This window comes from Hypanus sabinus, chromosome 1 (genome assembly GCF_030144855.1).
Source record: "Hypanus sabinus isolate sHypSab1 chromosome 1, sHypSab1.hap1, whole genome shotgun sequence".
Classification (NCBI taxonomy): domain Eukaryota; kingdom Metazoa; phylum Chordata; class Chondrichthyes; order Myliobatiformes; family Dasyatidae; genus Hypanus; species Hypanus sabinus.
Genome location: NC_082706.1, coordinates 6968170 through 6988574, shown reverse-complemented (window position 1 = coordinate 6988574; position 20405 = coordinate 6968170). Strand labels below are relative to the sequence as shown.

At 46.2% G+C, this 20405-nt stretch overlaps 1 protein-coding gene across 2 annotated transcripts in view; it reads right to left on the bottom strand.

The window, feature by feature from the left end:
* The window catches only part of LOC132390842 (rab11 family-interacting protein 1-like), a 58260-nt gene that overhangs the window by 20885 nt on the left and 16970 nt on the right, over positions 1–20405 (bottom strand). For both annotated transcript variants that reach the window (XM_059963385.1, XM_059963391.1), the window contains exons 3-4: positions 8493–8914; positions 1649–2423 (exon numbers count right to left, since the gene is read on the bottom strand). In XM_059963385.1, the coding sequence (XP_059819368.1) occupies positions 1649–2423; positions 8493–8914 (1197 nt within the window). The remainder of the gene's footprint in view (positions 1–1648; positions 2424–8492; positions 8915–20405) is intronic.

Here is a 20405-nt window from a genome sequence, read left to right as displayed (position 1 = left end):
ACCCAGAACATGCCCTCTTCTCATTACTACCATCAGGAAGGAGGGACAGTAGCCTGAAGGAAAACACTCAACATTTTAGGAACAGCTTCCCCTCTGCCAGATTTCTGATGAGACAATGAACCTTTTTGCATGCATGTTTACATTTTTATTAAATACATTTCTTACTGTTATTTATAGTTTATATTTTGCACTGTACAATTGCTGCAAAACAAAAATAAAATCACTACATACTCCCTGTGACCACTATCAGGTGTAGGAGTGGAACTCAGTGGTCTTCAATGAGTTGTGCATTCAGGGATGTTCTTCGGCACACATTATTGTAGTGCATAGTTATTTGAGTTACTGTCAGCTTGAACCAGTCTGGTCATTCTCCTCTGACCTCTCTCATTAACAAGGATTTTGCTTTTCCACACCATTCTCTGTAAACTCTGTGCCTGAAAATCCCAACAGATCAGCAGGTTCTGACATACACCTTCCCATCTGGCACCATCAGTCAAAGCTACTAAGATCACATTCCTTCCCCCTTGGTCCAAACAACAACCGAACCTCTTGACTACGTCTGCATGCTTTTATGCAATGAGTTGCTGCCACGTGATTGGCTGATTAGATACTTACATTAACAAGACGTACTAAAGTGGTCACTAAGTGTCAGTGATAAAAAACCTGATTGTGCTTCTATTTTTACTGAGACTATTTAATATTCTGTATATTTTCACAGTTGTGGAGGCAATATTTTAATATGCTGTAAACATTTTCACCTGAACTTGATTCTGATGTGGTTTAACAGTGGCAGGGACTGCACTTATGATTAGATTATCACTGTCACGTGTACATTGAAAAACATCAACTGCGTCCACGACCAACACAGTCCGAGGATATGCCGAGGGCAGCCCGCAAGCCCCACCACAGCACGTCCACAACTTGCTTCTGCGGAATTTGGGAGGAGCCCCACACGGTCAAGGGGCGAACGTACAAACTCCTTACAGAATTGAATCCAGGTCTATTCTATTGCATTGTAATAGCATTACGCTGAGCACTACACTGTGCCAGACTTACATTGCATGCAATGTCCAAATAAAAGCCTTCCATTACCTTACCAGGCAGGTCAAGATAAGATCAATAAATGCAGATTTTACCAGCGACAGCAATGCCTGATCAATGACGGGGAACAAAGTTGGGCAATAGTAGGAAAGAGAAGCAATTCAGTCAATATGGACAACTATTTAAAATTCATAATTAATCTTCATTAAGGACCCCCATCTCCCAGGACATCTTCTTTTTTTCTACCAACAGGAATGGCTTAAAGATAATGTCCTGGAGTGGCCAAGTCAGAGTCCCGACCTCAATCCAATTGAGAATTTGTTGCTGGACTTATAAAGGGCTGTTCACTCACGATCCCCATGCAATCTGACAGAGCTTGAGCAGTTTTGTAAAGAAAATTAGGGAAAGCCAGCAGTGTCCAGATGTGCAAAGCTGATAGAGACCCGTCCACACAGACTCAAGGCTGTAATTGCTGCCAAAGGTGCATCTACTAAATACTGACTCAAAGGGGGAGAACACTTATACAATCAATTGTGTTTTGTATTTGTAATTTAGATCACTTTGTAGAGATTTGTTTTCACTTTGTGATCACATTTGCCAGACTTACTTGGGTTTGACAGCAGCAGTCCTGTTTCCCCACAAGGAGATGGGTGGTTTCTTCACCTCTGCCGTGTCAAAGGGGTTCTGCGAGTCCTTGGTTCCAGAAGCCTTGACAGCTTCAGTCTTCCTGGAGAACAGAGGTAAGATGCCACCTCGTTTGGGCTCCTCCTTTTTGGTCACTGCTTCAACCTCTGGAGTGGGCTGAACTTTCTTCTCCTCCTCCTCTTCAGCCATGTCCTCGAAAGGGTTGAGTGACTTGGTACTGCCCCCGACGACATTCACTGTATCAGTGATTTTACCTGGGGACTGCTCCCTCTCGGGGCTCCGGGGCAGACTAACATCTCTCTCCTTCAGCTGGTCAGACCTTTGGGTGGTCAGGTCATCCGTGCTCCCGAAGCTCTGGGAGGCTGACGGGGTCGTAGATTTCGGCACTTGGACACCGAACAAGAGTCCGCCGCTCGTCTCAGCTGAGGGGGTGGTCGACTTGGACGACAGGTCCTCCAGGGAGGCGTAGAACTGACTGTTTGACGTCAGCTTGGGATCACCCCTTGGTTTCGAGTGAGCGATGGGATTCGGCTCCTCATTGTAAACATGGCTGCCATTAATGCAGAGATTGGACTGTGACATCGGGTCACTCTTTGGTCTCAGGCCACCGAAAAACGAAGGAGCTTCTTTCTTCCCCATGGCTGATGGCGTTAAATTCACCTGCTTGGTGTCTGCACTCGAAGTCCTCTTGTGGGTCATAATTTTCGGTACATGAAAAGTCTTGCTTGAGCTTTCCTCTGGAAATTTAAGGAGTGACAATTAATGCCCTTTGCACAATAATCCCTTACAACATGGACCCATTGAAATGTCACTGTTTCCCCAGGGCTATAGAGGTCTTGCTTCTTACAGAAGCCCAAAATTGAGTCTTGGTCAGGAAAGCCTGATTAATACAGTATGGAAGCAGGCATTTCGGTCTACAACGTCCACACCAACCAGCCAGTACCCATCTGTCTGATCCCAACTTGATCCACAGCCCTCAACTCCCAGGTGACTCGTGCTAAACGTCATCAGTAGTTCTGTTTCTGCCTCTCCGACAATGTCATTCATGTCATCATATACATGAAGATTCATTTTCTTGCAGGCAGTTACAGGAAAAGGAAATGCAGTAGGAACTATACATGAACAAAGACTGACAGCCATTGGGCAAAAGACAAATTGCAAATACAAGTCCCGGGAACATGTAAAGGGTTACCCCTCGGATCCCGCACCACAAATTTACATCCTCTAATAAGAGGAGCCATAATTTAAAGGTGATTGGAGGAACCATACAAGGGAGGGGATGTCACAGGTAGTTGATTTTTTTTAAATGCAGGGGGGGGTGTATGGAACATGCTGCAAGGGACAGAGGTACAGGCTGTGTGGCCAATGCACCCACCTCACTATGTCCTCCCCCCCCCCCACCCTCCCCAGAATATTTAAGAAACTCTTAAACAGAAGATGATCTGCAGATTCTTGAAATCCAAAGCAACACACAAAATGCCGGAGGAGCTCAGCACGCCAGGCAGTGTCTATGGACAAGAGCCGAGACCCTTCATCAGGACTGGAAAGCAAAGGGAGAAGTCAGAGGACGAAGGTGAGGGGAGGCGAGGAAGTAGTACAAGGTGGCAGGTGAAACCAGGAGAGGGGGGGGTGAGGTAAAGAGCTGGTGAAAGAGATAAAGGGCTGGAGAAAGAGGAATCTGATAGGAGAGGGTTGAAGATCATGGGAGAAAGGGGGGGACCACCAGAGGGAGGTGATGGGCAGGTAAGATGAGAGAAGGGAACAGCAAGTAGTTAATGAGGGACAGAGGGGGCAATTACCGGAAGTTTGAGAAATTGATCTGCATGCCATCAGGTTGGAAGCCATCAAGCCTCGACTGAAATTCTTAGATAGGCACACAGATGATCTGAAAAGGGAGGGCAATGTAGGAGGGAAGGATTAGATTAATCTGAGAGGAGGTTAAAGCTTCGGTACAGCATCATGGGCTGAAGGGTCTGCAGTCTACTGCAATTTCCCATGTTCTGTGTTGATGTAACTGAGGCAGTGCAGACTGAGGTCAGGGCATACAGGGAGAAGAGAGCAAGTTAAAATTACCACTGGTAAAGTTGGATCAATGCTTTTACCCAAGCATCGAAAAGCCGTCAGATTTCTGACCGTGAACCCAATAACACCACATTACTTTGCTTTTCTTTGTCATTTTCCTTTAAAAGTGACGGAGTTACAATAGGAGACTGATGTATTGCATCAAATGCGTCACCAGAGACTCGAGTTTCTACAGAGCCGTCAGACTGTCTGGTATGGAGGATCACTAGAGGCTGCAGAGGGTTGTTGAGTTCCATCGGGGCAACAGGCCACCACTGATGACATCTTCAAAAGGTGACGTCTCAGAACGGCGGCATCCACCATTAAGAAACCCCACCAACCAGGGCATGCCCTCCCCTCATTACCACCAGAGACGAGGTACAGAAGCCCAAAGACAATGTACACAACATTTTAGGAACAGCTTCTCCCTCTACACCATCAGACTTCTAAATGATCCATCAACACACCTCAATTTTTTCTGCACTATTTTAAAAATATTTCACGGTCTAACTTTAGTGATTTTAATGTATTGCATTGTACTGCAGCTGCAAAACAACACATTTCTCAAAATACACTAAACCTGATTCAGGTTCTGAAAGATGCACTCTGATTAAATGACCAGCACTCAAACTCTACTTGAAAGAGCCAAGCTAAGGAGCCTATTCAGCTCTTAAGAGGACGGCTGAGTCATCATCTGGGTATCGCCCCCAATCAGGGTCACGTGAAGCCATGGGAGCAGGTGGTGGATGGTCGTACGAGCAGCTGGCATAGATCACAAGCCCTGGTTATGTGACCACTGACACCAGGCAGACGATCTCTGAAGAGTATGGATGATGACCAGAGTCACTGGTCTGGTAAAGATATTGCCTTTAAGAAGAATTCTTCATAGAAGAATTTGCCACGAAAAATCACGGTCAAAGACCATAATCACCCGTGTCATACAACACAGCACATAATGATGCTCCACCTTCATTACAATCTTACCATTCCTTCCCAACTGAGCAATTAGTTATTTGGAAAAGCCGGGTCTGTTTTCCCTGGAACGGTAGAGAGTGATGCAATTGAGCTACACCAAGTGGAATTGATGGAGTGTTCTGGGGAGCAGTTACACACTTCATCTGAAAACCATAAAACCCACCTTAAGGGTTCTAAGACACCAGTCCAAAGTTAAACAAGGCTTAAACAAGACAGCTGGGGGTGGGGGGGGGGGGGGGGGGGAGTGGTTAATTTCGAAACTGATCAGAACCAGTTTTAATATCACTGGCATATGTCATGTGCAGCAGCACATTTTATATATGTGTACATATATTTATATACACACACTATTTGTTTTTTTCTATTAAATATTTAAATAAGTCATGCAAAAAATAAATATGGAGGTAGTGTTCACGGGTTCAATGTCCATTCAGAAATCTGATGTCAGAGGGGGGAAGTTGATCTAAATCGCTGTGTGCGTGCCCCCAGGCTCCTGTACCTCCTCCCTGATGGTAGCAATGAGCAAAGGACATGTCCTGGGTGATGGGGATCCTTTATGATGGATGCCACCTTTGAGTTATCACTCCTTGATGTCCTGGATGCTATGGAGGCTCGTGCCCACCATGGAGCTGACTGAGTTCACAACTCTCTGCAGCTTCCTTCCATCCTGCGCAGTAGCTCCCCCATACTAGAGGGGGGGTTAGAGTGGAAAGCCAAAAGTCCTGATCACACCGGTCTGCCCAGTACAGATTACAGTCATTTGTCACAAGGTACACAAACTTGCGAAGCTGTGAAATCTGTTCACCAGTCCATCCCCGCCAGCTCAGTCACCAGAGAGAAGTGTGTGTTGGGTCGTTTGGTTAGGTGGCTTCTCACCACAAGCTCTAAAGATTAAAGACTAGCTTTGTCGAACCCTAGTGAAATGTGTCATTCATGTGTCAAGTCAAATCAACAAAGACTGTACTGGTGGTGGCCAGCAGATGTCGCCACACTTCCAACCCCAACACATCATGCCCCCAATTTCACCGGCCCTACCCAGTGTCTCTGGAATAAGAGGGGACTAGAGCACCTGGAGGAGATCCACGAGGCCATAGAGAGAATGACCAAACTCAGGAGGGAAATGAACCCCAACTGGTGATCACTGGAACTGTGACCCAGAGCACTGGCTAATTCACAGCTGACATCCCCATCAGTACAGGGGAGCTTTCCTGGATAGACAATAAATGTTGGTTGTGATGGGAGTCAGGACAGTACAAAAACGCAAGGGCATAGAAGCAAATTGGGCCACTTGACCCATTCAGTCTCCTCTGCCATTCCATCATAGCTGATTTATTTTCCCCTCAACCTCATTCTCCTGCCTTCTCCTCATAACTTTTGATGCCCTGACTAATCGAGAACCTATCAACCTCTGCTTTAAATATAACCAATGACTTGGCCTCCACAGCCGTCTGTGGTAATGAATTCCATAAATTTATCACCTTCTGGCTAAAGAAACTCCTCATCTGTTCTCTGGTCCTAGACTGCTCCATTGTAAGAAACATCCTCTCCACATCCACCTTTCAATGAGATCACCCCCCCACCCCCGCCACCAAGTCTTTGAAAGTCCCGAGGCCCAGAGCCAAACACTCCTTTCATACCTAGGATCATTTTCATCTTGACTCTCTCCAATGCTGGTACATCCTTTCTTAAATAAGGGGCCCAAAACAGCTCAATTGAGGTCTGACCAATGCCTCAAAGCCTTAGCATTGTATTCTTCCTTTATCTTCTTGTCCTCTCAAAGTAAATGCTAACATTGCATTCTCCTTCCTTACCACGGACTCAACCTACAAGTTAACTTTGAAAAAAGAACAGCGGGTACTCAGACTTGCAAAATTCTGATTTTCTTTCCCCCTCAGATGCAAATTCTGAGCCCTTTATGGGGAAGCACATTTTTAAATTCTGTACTTGATGTTCAATTATTTGTGGAGACAGTTGGATGTCCTTCAGCATCATGTTACCAACATTAGCCCTTGGCCCACTGCAATGCGACTCTTTAGTGAGCTGCAAGGCTGGGTTCAATTACCACCACAGCCCGTAAGGCGTTTGTATGTTTGCTCCATGACTGCACACACTTTCTCCAGGTGCTCCAGTTTCCTCCCACGGTCCAAAGACATGCAGGTTAGGGTTAGTAAGCTGTGGGCATGGTGACATGCGTAGGCTGCCCCCTGCACATCCGCATACTGTGTTGGCTGTTGACGCAAACAACACATTACACTATGTCTTGATATACCTGTGACAAGTAAAACTAACCACTCTCTTCTGGTTTCATTTCCTTCCTTTTCAGTCCTGAAGAAGGGTCTCAGCCTGAAACATTGACTATTTCTTTCCACAGATGCTGCCCAACCTGCTGAGTCCCTCCAGCATTTTGTATGTGTTTCTCCAACCACTCTTTCAGGTCCCTGTCACCTTGAGCTGCCCTGGGAACAAAGTACCTGGCTTTCAAGATCTCAAGTCCACAAGCTCCCCTCCCCCACAGATTCACCAACTTTTGGAGGAATGCAAACACTGTGGAAGAAAGATCCCATGAAGACAACCGAGTCACTTTAGCGCAAAAGAGATATGTTAATGCAAGGTGGGTTGTAAACCGTAACACAAAAAAAAAATCTAGAGGAACTCAGTAGGTCAGGCAGCATCTACGGAGAGCAATAAACAATGTTTTGGGCTGAGACCCTTCATCAGGACTGGAAAGGAAGGGGAAGAAAGCCAGGATAAGGTGAGGGGAAGTAGAAAAACCTGGCAGATGATAGGTTGAGACCACGTGAGGGAAGAGGTAAATGGGTGGGGGGTGGGGGTGAAGTATGAAGCGAGGAGTGATAGGTGGGAAAGGTAAAGAGCTGAAGAAATCTGACAGGACAGGGGAGTGGACCTTGGGAGAAAGGGAAACACCAGAGAGAGGTGATCGGCAGGTGTAAGAGGGAAGCCACAATGGGGAATGAAAAAAAAGGAAAGGGGAGGAGGAAGAAATTATCAGATGTAGGAGAAATTAATGTTCATGCCATCCAGTTGGAGGTTACCCAGACGGAGTCAGAAGTAAAAGCGCTGAGGCCTCAGAGTATTTGAGCAGTTTTGCCCCCCTCATCTTGGAAAGGAATTGCTGACACTGGAGAGGGGTCAAAGGAGGCTCACAAAAATGATTCCAGGATTAAACAGCTTGTCAGATGAAAAATGTCTGATGGCTCTGGGCCTGTATTCACTGGAATTCAGAAGAATGAGGGGGTGACCTCATTGAAACCTATCGAATGTTGAAAGGCCTCAATGGAGTGGATGTGGAGAGAATATTCCCTACAGTGGGAAAGTCTGACCAGAGGATACAGTCTCAGAATAGATGGGCTTCCTTTCAATGAAGATTTTCTTTAGCCAGAGAGCGGTGAATCCATGTAATTCGTCGCCACAGACAGCTGTGGAGGCCAATTCTTCATGCATATTCAAGGCAGAGATTGATAGACTCTTGATTGGTCAGGGCATGGAGGAATCAGGGGAAAAGGCAGGAGATTGGGGCTGAGAGGGAAGATGGATCAGCCATGATGAAATGGAGGAGCAGAGGCCCAATTCTGCTTCTATACATTACGCAACTTGAGGGTTGGCTCCTCCACCCTGAGGGCAGCCTTATTGTGGTAGTAGAGTTGGCCGCGGACAGACATGGCAGAATTGGAATTAAAATAGCTGGCTTCTGTGAAATCCTGCCTGTTGAGGGATGGAGAAAGGAGCAGATTAAGGAGCGTAAAACGTACCTTCAGGAGAGTTCTGCAGTCCAATTTCAGTCAAGTCTTCGTCAAAGGCTTTCTTGGAGACATCAGCTGGGGAAGTTGGGCCAGTGGGTAGGACAGACATGGACTGTGACAGAGTGTTTCGCTGCAGGTTTGACTTGGGGAACAGCATCTTCAGCTTGGACTTCTTTGGAGCCACATCCTCGTCGTGGCTGTCAGCAGAGGCGCCGGTGCTGGGGACGACTGCCGACATGGAATCGGAGAACCCATCTTTCTTCTTTCCCTTGAATCTGTCCTTCAGCTTCCCAAGAGTCGACCGGGACTTGTCCTTCATTGAGAGGTCAAACATGCTGGCCGTCATGTTGTTCCGCACAAACCTGATGTCCACTTCAATCTCTCCCCTCTCTTTCTCCTTCTTCCCACGCTTTGAGTGAAGCTTATGCCACCTAGTAGGGAGGAGGAGAGTTGTCAGCATAAATAAAGACTAGCCAAGTACCCACAAATACAGCAAACCCTCGTCGCCAACAACATCTTCAAGAGGCGAAGACTCAGGCGACATCATTAAGGACCCTCACCACCCAGGACATGCCCTCTTCTCATTACTACCATCAGGGAGGAGATACAGGAGCCTGAAGACCCACACTCAGTGATTCAGAAACAGCTTCTTCCCCTCCGCCATCAGATTTCTGAATTAACAGTCAACATTACGCCTCATTATTCCCCTTTGGCGCTATCATGTGACATGCTGTATGACATCAGGTGCCATATGATGTGGGCCATCATGGCCTTTCCATGACCATGATTGTTCTTGGCAAATTTTCTGCAGAAGTGGTTTGCCATTGCCTTCTTCTGGGCAGTGTCTTTACAAGACGGGTGACCCCAGCCATTATCAATACTCTTCAGAGATTGTCTGCCTGGTGTCAGTGGTCACATAACCAGGACTTGTGATCTGCACCGGCTGCTCGTACGACCATCCACCACCTGCTCCCGTGGCTTCATGTGACCCTGATCGGGGGCTAAGTAGGTGCTACACCTTGCCCAAGGGTGACCTGCAGGCTAGCAGAGGAAAGGAGTGCCTTACGTCTCCTTTGCTAGAGACATCTTCACCCCTCCACCCTAACTTACTATGTTATTACTTTATTTATAGTAACTTTGTTTGCACTGTACTGCTCTGAACGACATTTCATAGAGTGAACTAGGTGGACAAGATCAACAGTGACATCCAACAGCCAGGAACGTGGCTCTGAACCACTCCGTGCAAAGCGATGGGTAAAACCAGACACAGAAGTCATCGTCATCCATCGTGCCGACTACTCGAACCACCGCACCCGGATTTCCGGGAATCAGAGAGCGGAACTACCCTAGTGTAATAGCTTTTCCGCTTGAAAAACTCTTCCGCGTTGGTGGCTTGTCGCATCCAAGGATGATGATAGAAACCAACCAAATCAGCAGTAATGAACCCGATTGTGAAAAGCATAGAAATAGGATAGAGCAGTGGCTGGAAGGCTTTACGCTCCCTGGTAGAGCCTGAACCCATATCCTAGTGGGGGAGGGGAGGGGTGGAAGAGGACCCGGAAAAGCTGTAGTCTGTAGGAGCCAGATATCTATTGTTTGTCTGTCTGGATTGTATTCCCTGTCGTCTATCTATTATGGGTCATGGCAATTTGTCACACGAGTTGGGGCTGGTGTAAATTCAGTTGCCGAGTCATTCTTTGTCTTTAGTTCTGTTTCAGTCTGAATAAGTTAGGGGTAAGTCAAGGGAATTATATTTTTCATTCACCGCTTGGCTTAGTTACGTTTAGTTGCGAACATTTAAATATGCTAAGATCACTAATACTCAAGTTTGAATATGCTTCGACAGTTTATTTCGTTATGTCACTGGATTTAGTTTCATTAGTTTTATAGTTGCAAGACTGCTCGTCCTTGCTGGTTTCTTAAAGGAACAAATGTAATTTTTTTTTACTTAGAACTTAGTCACTGGAGTGTGTCGTAGAATGTCAACCCCCCGCCCCCCCAACTGTGCTCGATCTCCAAGCAATTTTGCTTTGTTTTTAAGTAACTGCTACAGACAGTCGATTAAATTACAAAGGGAAAGGGGAAGTTAATAAAAGGGACCAAAATGGACATCAATAAAAATAGAGTTCTACAAAGGTTAAAGGACAGCTGAGTAATGAGGTCTTTACATTAGAATCTGACTAAGGTATGAGTTAAACTATGATAATCCAGCACTCTGGGGCAGTTTGACAAATCTCAAGATAATTGAATGTTATTCCTATGAATAATCCAACACTACTTCACTTCACTATAAAGCTGCCAAATAAGATGCCCCACCCAGCCTGGACATTTGCTCCTCTCCCCTTCCCATCGGGAGAATGACTCAAAAGCATGCACCACTAGACCCAAGGACAGCTTCTATCTTCATGTCACAAGAATATTGACCAGTCCCCTACCATGAAAAGCATGGACCCGTGACCTCAGCATGCCTCATTACAGCCTTGCACCCCATTGTCTACCTGCACCAGCCTGAACAACACAGATCTAAGGCCTTCGTCAGTCAGGGTTGACCATAGATTTGGCGCCCTAGCTGTCTATACATGCACAAGCCAGGGTAGTATGAACAGAGATACACAGTTTGGCACCGGCTGCATCCCAAGAGTTGCCTGTCAGTGTAGGACTGTCTTAGTGACTCCAGCCCTGGACTTCTCCCCTCCCCCGGGTTTACTCCCCGAGACGTCCCCATGAGAGGGTGTAGCTGCAAAGCAGCAGAGGATTGAGATCAGAGTCTTCCTTCTCCGAGATGAACCGCCAACCATGGCGGACGAACCACGGGGTCAGGTCTAGTAAGCTGTGGGCGTGCCATGTGGCCCCAGACTCGTGGCAACGCCTGCAGACCGTCCCATGCACAATCCCCACTCATACGATTTAACAGCAGATTTCACTGCGCTTTGGTGTTCGTGACAAATAGAGCGAACCGCCAAGGTTTCATTTTGAAAGGGTTGACAGCAGAGTGGGGGGCAGGCGCTAATTGTAGTAAATGTTGGCCATTGACACCTCCTGAAATGGAGAAGTCAGAAAGGAGAAGCAGAAAAAAAACTGTTCTCAGCAAGTTCTACAGTGGTGCTAGAAAGTTTGCCTTCAGTAACTGGTGTGACCCCCTTGGCCATTATTCCTTACAAAACTGCTTCAACTCTGGGATGCTGGTGGGCTTCCTTGCATGAACTGCTGGCTTCAGGTCCTTCCACAACATTTCTACGGGGGGGGGGGGGGGGAGGTCAGGACTTTGACTCAGTCATTCCAAAACACAAATTTCAGTTTCGCTGAAACGCAGACTGGGAGACCGTTTCGCTGAACACCTACGCTCAGTCCGCCAGAGAAAGCAGGATCTCCCAGTGGCCACACATTTTAATTCCACGTCCCATTCCCATTCTGATATGTCTAACCACGGCCTCCTCTACTGTCAAAATGAATCCAAACTCAGGTTGGAGGAACAACACCTTATGTACCGGCTGGGTAGCCTCCAACCTGATGGCATGAACATTGACTTCTCTAACTTCCGTTAATGCCCCTCCTCCCCTTCTTACCCCATCCCTGACATATTTAGTTGTTTGTTTTTTTTTCTCTCTCTGCCCATCACCCTGCCTGTTCTCCACCTCCCTCTGGTGCTCCCCCCCTCCCCCTTTCTTTCTCCTGAGACCTCCCATTCCATGATCCTTTCCCTTCTCCAGCTCTGTATCGCTTTCGCCAATCACCTTTCCAGCTCTCAGCTTCATCCCACCCCCTCCGGTCTTCTCCTACCATTTCGCATTTCCCCCTCCCCCCACTACTTTCAAATCTCTTAGTATCTTTTCTTTCGGTCAGTCCTGACGAAGGGTCTCGGCCCGAAACGTCGACAGCGCTTCTCCCTGTAGATGCTGCCTGGCCTGCTGTGTTCCACCAGCATTTTGTGTGTTGTTTTTCTTCTTTTTAAACCATTCTGCTGTTGACTTACTCTTGCTTTTTGGATCATCCAACTCCTAATAAGGTTCAGGTGAGGGACTGCCATCCTGACGTTCCCTTGTAAAACGTGATACAGTTTTGAATTAATTGTTCCCTCAATGGTTGCAAGCTGTCCGGGCCCTGAGGCAGCAAAGCAGCTCCAAGCCGTGATGCTCCCTCCACCTTGCTTCACAGTTGGTTTGAAGTTTTGGTGTGCAGTGTCCTTTCTCCTCCGGACAAAGGAATGTGCATTTCCAGGAATGTTCAACTTTTGTCTCATCTGTCCATAGAATAGAACATTGTCACAGAAACATTGTGAAACGTCCAGCTGGTCTTTTGCAAACTTGAGACATGCCGCAATTTTTTTTTTTGGATAGTTGTGGTTTTCCTCCACAGTGTCCTTTCATGAACACCATTCTTGTTTGCCGATGTTTTTCTTAGCGGACACAAATAGAGGATTTAGCAAGATCTAGAGGATTCTGCAGGTCTTTTGCTGTTACCCTTGGGTTCTTTTTCACCTCGTTCAGCATCGCACATTGTTGCCTTGGTGTGATCTTTGCAGGAAACCCACTCTTCAGGAGAGTAGCACAATACTGAGTTTCCTCCATTTGTAGACAATTTCTCTTCCCGTGGACTGAACACGCAGGTCTTGAGAAATGTTCTTGTAGCCCTTTCCAGCTTCATGCATCTCTACAATTCTTCCAAAATCCTCTGAAAGTTGTTTTGTTTGAGGCGTGGTGCACATAAATGGATCTTTCATGAGAAGAGCAGTCAGTAACCTGTCTGTCTTTTTCTATATAAATAGGGCAGGGCACCTCCACCACCCACACCTCTAATCCCATCTTTTGATTGAAACATCTGACTACAAATAGCTTTTGTACGTGTTACCCCAGAGGTTCACTACTTTTTCCAACAAATACATGTAATGTCGGATCAGTTTCCTCAATAAGCAACTGAACAAGTATGTTTTTGTGTATTTATTTCTGTGTACATATGACCTAAAGATGTGATCAGATCTTCATACAAGCCCTAAAACTAGGGTTAAGATCTAGTTTTAGGATTTGGGAGATCTGATCACATTTTAGGTCATACGTATGCAGAAATAGAGAAAATCCTACAGGGTTCACAAACTTTGTAGCACCATTGTACGAGAACAGAAACTAATACTGTCATCAATGTACCAGAAAGTAGCGAGGGAGAGTCCTAGAGAAGGAATCTTCCTCTTCCTGCGCCCCCCCCAAAAAAAAAACTGAGCTCAAACCAAGTGATTGTCCATGTTAAGCTGATCTTCCCTTCCATTTTGAGGACAGGGCAGAGTTCCATGTCTAGAAGGAGCCAATGCCAGCTCACTGGAAGAGCGAGCCAGCAAAAGTTTTAATGCAGGACATGATCCTCTGACCAGGAACCAGACAGAGCTTGGAACAGGCCCTTCTGGCTTCACTTAACATTAGCCCCGTCACAGGACCGTTTACAATGATCAATTAACCTACCAAACAATAGGTCTTTGGACAGTGGGGGGAAACCCATGTGGCCAAGGGAAGAACGTACAACCGAACTCAGACGCTCCGAGGCTGTAATAGAGTCATGCTAACCATTCTGCTACCATGACATTTCTCTAGTACAACCACCTCCATCCAATGGAAATAAGCATAGGTGAGCCTACTTTGACACTATTGGTATAGTTGGGGTGGGTGGAAAATAGTGTGTAACCCGAATTTTAAACTACAGCCAACTCCACTGTGGTAGAACCTGTCCCCTTTCGATTTCAAAAATAATTTGTGTGTCTGACAAAAGCTTTAGGCATATATACAGCTAGGGTGCTTAAGACTTGTGCACGGTAAATGCAGTAATTTTATGTATTGCACTGTACTGCTGCCACAGAAAACAGTACAAAGCTTCCATAATGTGTATTCTCAACATTGTAGACGAATACTTTCCAAGGCACTTGTTTATTACAGGTACATGAATGCACAACTGATAACAGAACAGGTTAGACCACTTCAAACCTGTCGTGACACTTATTATCACTGACATACAGCTCTGTGCAAAAGCCTAGGCACATTGGGCACCCTAGCTAGATAACGTGTCCAAGACTTCTGCACAGTAGTGTACAATTTTATGTATTGCACTGTACTGCTGCCACAAAACAAAACCATGACATATGTGAGTGATGATAAACCCGATTCTGATACGAGTCTCTATTGTGGACTGAGAAGGAGAGGAGACAGGAGAATCATCGTTGGGAAAAGGGGAAAAGGAAGCTGGAAGCACCACAGAGACTTGTAATAGTCAATAAACCAAATGAAAAAAGGATCAAGTGCCTTCCCGGTGTATATAACAAATTAACTCTTCTCAGACTTCTACCAGGTACAGGTATCGGTTATAACTAACGTATCGATGACAAACCCTACCATCCTCCGCAGGGATGATGCCTGGGCATATTAGCCTTGTAGTATTTTTACACCCGTACTTTGTCTCTCCATCATCCCTCAAGATGGCAGAGTTTGTCATCCAAACTTTGGTTACAATTGATAACCGTACTTGGCTGGAAGCCCAAGAAGAATTCATTCACGATAAACTAATTGTTTGGAGTCAAATGACCTTGGCTGGGTGTGTGTGCACCCGTGCTAAACCCTGTCCCTGGCACTCCTCTGCCAGCTGTCCCACAAACCTGCGGCGCTCCACCCCCACCATTCCCAAAATCCTTCGCTCTCTGCTCCACACTGACAAATGTAGTGCTGTTAAAAGTCGTGACCACCCCAGCTATGTGCTGCCCAAGACCTTTGCACAATGCTAAGTACTAAGGTTGCTGGCAAGTTCTGAGTTCTCCACACTAAAGTCCTCCGGCAATAAATCTGAGGGGAAGGAGGAGTGCATCTTGCATCATTCTGGGCGTGATTTAAAAACATGAAATCTTCCCCTGGCTCATTCTGTTTTGGCCAATCGACAACAAAAACTTTAGATCATTTCATTTAGACATGCACACAGTAACAGCTGTTTTCAGCCCAATGATTCGCAGCGCTCAATTACACCCCGGTGACCAATTAGCCAACTAACGTCATTGAAACATGGGAGAAAACCAGATCACCTGAAGGAAACACACGCAGTCACATAGAGGACGTACAAACCCTTTACAGGCAATGACGGGAATTGAACCTGGGGGTCACTGGCACCGTAATTCATTACGTTAACTGCTACGTTATTGTGATGCTCCTGCGACAACTTCTCTGGAGATTATGCATCAGTTTGATTGGACTGGAAGGCATGAAGCAAATAAGAGAAGCAGTTCGAAATCCTCAGCAATGAGACAAGGGCTGGGTTTCATTTAATGCCGAGTCGGAAAAATTCCACACTAACTCCCTGCGGGGCCCAGCGTACCGAACATTCCTCAACCACAGAAACCTGGCTGCTTTAAGTACTTCTTTCCTCAATGTTGGTCTCTAAAATATTTACAATTCCTTCACAAGTTCAAATCCTTTCATTTTAGTGCAGCACAGTGGTCACCACTTGAGAGTACAACCAGGTTCAATTCCCAACGGAGCTTGTACCTTCTCACGTGACCGTGTGTGTTTCCTCCGGGTGCTCTAGTTTCCTACCACAGTCCAAAGACATACCAGCTGGTAGTGAATGTAAATGATCCTGTGATTAGGCTACAATTGAATCGGGGGGTTGCTAGGCAGCAAGGCTCGAAAGGGCTGGATGGGCCTATTCCCCACTGTATCTCAAAATTCAATAAATAAATGGTCTTGAAACACTTGTGCCACACTCAGATTAAAAAGAGTGAAGTACCACCCCCACAGGTTCCCCTTAAACATTTTACCTTTCACCCTTAACCTATGACCTCTAGTTCTAGTCCCACCCAACCTCAGCGGGAAAAAACCTGCTTGCCTTTGCACCCCATCTCCACTTAAAACATACGTCAGAAAGAATGATTGCATTTAAAATTCAGTACAACATGCAGGCAGGTCAATAGAAGGAATTTACCACCAACCCGCATGATAAATAGAAAGAATGTGCAAAGAGATAGTTTTCAGTGCACGTTGGAGTACTTCATGGTGTAAAAATAAACTTTAAGATGCATCACATCTAAGACACACCTAACAGGAGCACGTTGGGAATGCGGTCACACCTCTCCAGATCGACTGTTAGCCCCATGGCATGTGGACAGGGACAAGATCCCATCTGAGAGCTTACAGGAACTCCGAGTTATTACCGCTCAGGAGGAGGCCGTTCAGCTCACCGCGTTCACACCGGCTTCTGATAGATCAATCCCACCTGACTGCTCCTTCTCCCAGATTCCCACAAAATCCTCTCTCTCCTCTTTGGGAAGCAACCTCCTCACATTCAAAGCTGGACATCGCCGCCCTCAGCAGGGGGCATGGTGGGCTTTGATCAGGCTCACGTCCCGTCGGGGGATTGCTGAGCAGCACGGCTCAAAGGGCCAGAAGGGCTCTTTCCTCAACGAATCTCAAATTTAAAAAAACTAAATAAATAAAAGAATACCTCACCAAGGTGTTTAAAGAGACATTTAGATTTGCACATGAACATCGAGGGATAAGGATCACATTTGGGTAGATAGGTTTAGTTTAATTTGTCACAGATATTGTGGGTCTGTCCCTGTGCTGTGCACCTACGTTCAAGATCAAAATAATTATCTATCTGACCTCTATTGAAAAAAAGGGAAAAAAATGGATTTGGTTTCTACCAGCTCTGGACTTGATTATAATTGCAACAGCTGTATATAATGTCAAAAATAATTTAACTAACAAGGCTCCCAAATCAAATAAAGCCAGCTTATTCACTCCACAGGCCAGCTGAGAATAATTCCATTCCATAGAGTACAGAAACAGTCCCTTCGGCCCACTTAGTCCATGCAGAGCTGTTATTCTGCCTAACACACGAACCACAGCCCACCACACCTCTCCCATCCAAGAACCTATCCAAACTTTAGTTTGAAAACTAAACTGCATCCACCACCTCAGCTGGCACACTCACACCAATCTCCAAGAGACGAATTCCCCCTTCAGATTCCCCTTAAGTACTTTTCACCCTTAACCTATATTTTATTCTCACCAAATCTCAGTGGAAAAAGCCTCACAGTTACCCTATCTACATCCCTCATAACTTTCTATAACTATCAGATCTCCTACGTGCCAAGGAATAAAGTCTAACCTATTCAACTTTTCCCTACAACTCGGGTCGTCAAGTCCCGGCAACATCTTTGTAACAATTCCATCACTTGTCCAGTCAAGAGTGCCAGTCCAAGATCAGCATGACTTCGCTGCTAGTCCATGTGTGCCTTCTGATAAAATATTTCAGTAAGGTGGATCAGGTCAGGATGATTTGCCTACAGTAATAACGCGCAGAACTTCGAGAATATGGCCCCACCCTTCTCAGTTAATTAGCGGCTAGGATTGGGTCGAGTATGCAGAGGGAAAAGTGAACTCGGGCCAGGTCAGATAGTTCTGGTTTTAGCTTTGTACCCTGGTGAGGTAGTCAACCCCTCTCCGCTTCTGGAGTTAACAGGCGTGTTCCTGTATAACCAGGCTGTGATATACCACTCCCACCAGCCTCCCCATTTGCAGATTAGCTTTATTTGCCACATGGATTCAAACAGCCAGTGTTTAGTTTGCACCAACAGCCAGCGTCTGAAAGCCTGCAAATGTCACCATGCACGGCCACAACTCGCCAGCCCCAATCTCCAAACCTGTTTGGGATATCAGGAAACTGGAGCACCCGGAGGAAACTCACTAAGGCACAGGAGAGGGAATGCCTTACAGGCAACGATGAGAATTGAACCTGCACCCGTGGACATAGGAGAATTGAGTGGAGTATTGATTGAAGTATACAAACTTGACGGGTATAGAGAAGGTGAATGCAAGCAGGCTTTTCCCCAATGGAATTTAGTGAGACTAGAACTAGAGGTCATAGGTTGACGACAAAAAGTAGGAATACTCCACTAGTGAATAACACTTCACTAATCACTACATTACCATGTCGTGCTTGTGTTTCCAACCCTCAGACCAGACCCACATGACCAATTAATCGGTACCTCTGGAACGTGGGAGGAAACCAGAGCACCTGGAGGAAACCCACGCAGACACAGGGAGAACGTACAGACTCCTGACAGACAGCAGCAGGAATTGAACCCAGATTCCTGGCATTGTAAAACATTACACGAACCACAACCCCATCTCCAGGAACAATTGTGAAATAAACCAATTTCTCACTGCTCACGTACTAGGGTCACAAGGTCATGAGACAGGGCACGCGCGTGGATCAGCAGGTAGTGCTGTGGCTTCCAGAGATCCTGGGCCAATCCCGAGCTTTGGTTCACGTTTCCTCTTGCAACAAGTTTCATCCCGCATCCCAAAGGCTGGTAGATTAATTAGCCACTGTCAGTGAACTCCAAAGGCAGAGGTTGGAGTTAATGGGTTAGTGGGGAAAATAAGAGAGGAAACTAGACTGATGTATTGCCTGCCCACTCAACTCATCCTCATGAGACGTGATCTCTAATAAAGAGCCAATGTTTCAGGCAGAGGACGAGAAGGGAAGGGGCCAGAATAAGAAGCTTGGACAGGTACATGACTAGGAAAGGTTTAGACTCCAGGGATTCCTTTTTTTATGCCATGGACTGCTATCATTAAAGGGTCCTTGGACCCCAGGCTGGGAACCCCTGGGTTTAGAGGGACGTGGGTCAAACGCAGGCAAAGGGGTCTAGCTCAGTTAGGTGATTTGGTCAACATGGGCAAGTTGGGCTGAATGGCCTGATTCCATGTTGCATTAACTCTGGTTCCAGTATTTCAGCTGCTCTTTGGGATTTATTTTTACCAAGTAAATGTCAACGCAGGCAATATTGCTTCATCATCCTACCACTGGAACACAATCTGTATTGTTGTGTGGCTCCAATAGAAACCATTACATCATCCTATCGGCAGAGTGCGGCTCACTGCTCAGGTATCCTTTAACCACATGGAGATTACATCACACACACACCCCGATCATCTAACACTGCATTCTCTGAATGCAGGCCTCAGATCTCATTTGGAACAACACATCAAATGCTGGTGGAATTCAACAGGTCAGGCAGCATCTACAGAAGGGAACAAGGTCTAAATTTCAGGCCTTGGAGGTTCCCCAGACAGAATGAGATGGTGCTGCTACCTCAGCAGGGCCTCATCCTTGCAGTGGAAGGGCCACAGACTGACATCAGAAATGGCTCCACCAGGTAAACCTACTTTCAGTAATGGACAGAATCAAGGTGTTTAACCACATTTCAGCTTGTTGACTGTTACCACAAATGATCCGTCAGTTTAACCCAGGTGCCAGTTTGGTAACTGAAGAGGCGCTGCCCCTAATGAGGAGTCACGTACAAGCCCACGCAGTCAGGCACGAAGCCAGTAAGGTCTCCTTCGAGCACCGAGCCCGATCCCTTTTGACACTGCACAGCAGCAGCAGAACACTTCTGATCTACACCACTTGGTCAGAGTCACACAGGAACAGACCCTTCAGCCCACCCAGTCAATCCTGACCCATTTACACCATTCCCATTTTCTTCATCAATTCCAGCCAAGTTCCACCACTCACACGCGAGGGGAAACTTAGTGGCCAATTAACTCATTAAGGTAATGTAGTTGTTAGTGTAACACTATTACAGCACTGAGTATGTAGCATTTCAGTGGTATCCCAGTAATGTAAATATATTGTTTGATTAAGTATTCTTGTTTAAATAATTACATGTTATATGTATTACTGTGAATTTTATTTATTGAACATAGTGCAGAATAGAGCCAACCAGCCCCTTCAGTCCCCAGCCTAAATCACTGGACAGCTTGCAATGACTAAGTAACCAGAGCACCCAGAGAAAACCCATGCAATCACAGGGAAAACATACAAACTCCTTAAAGGCAGCGGTGGGAATTGAACTTGAATCGCTGGTCCTGTAAAGCCTTGTGCTAATTG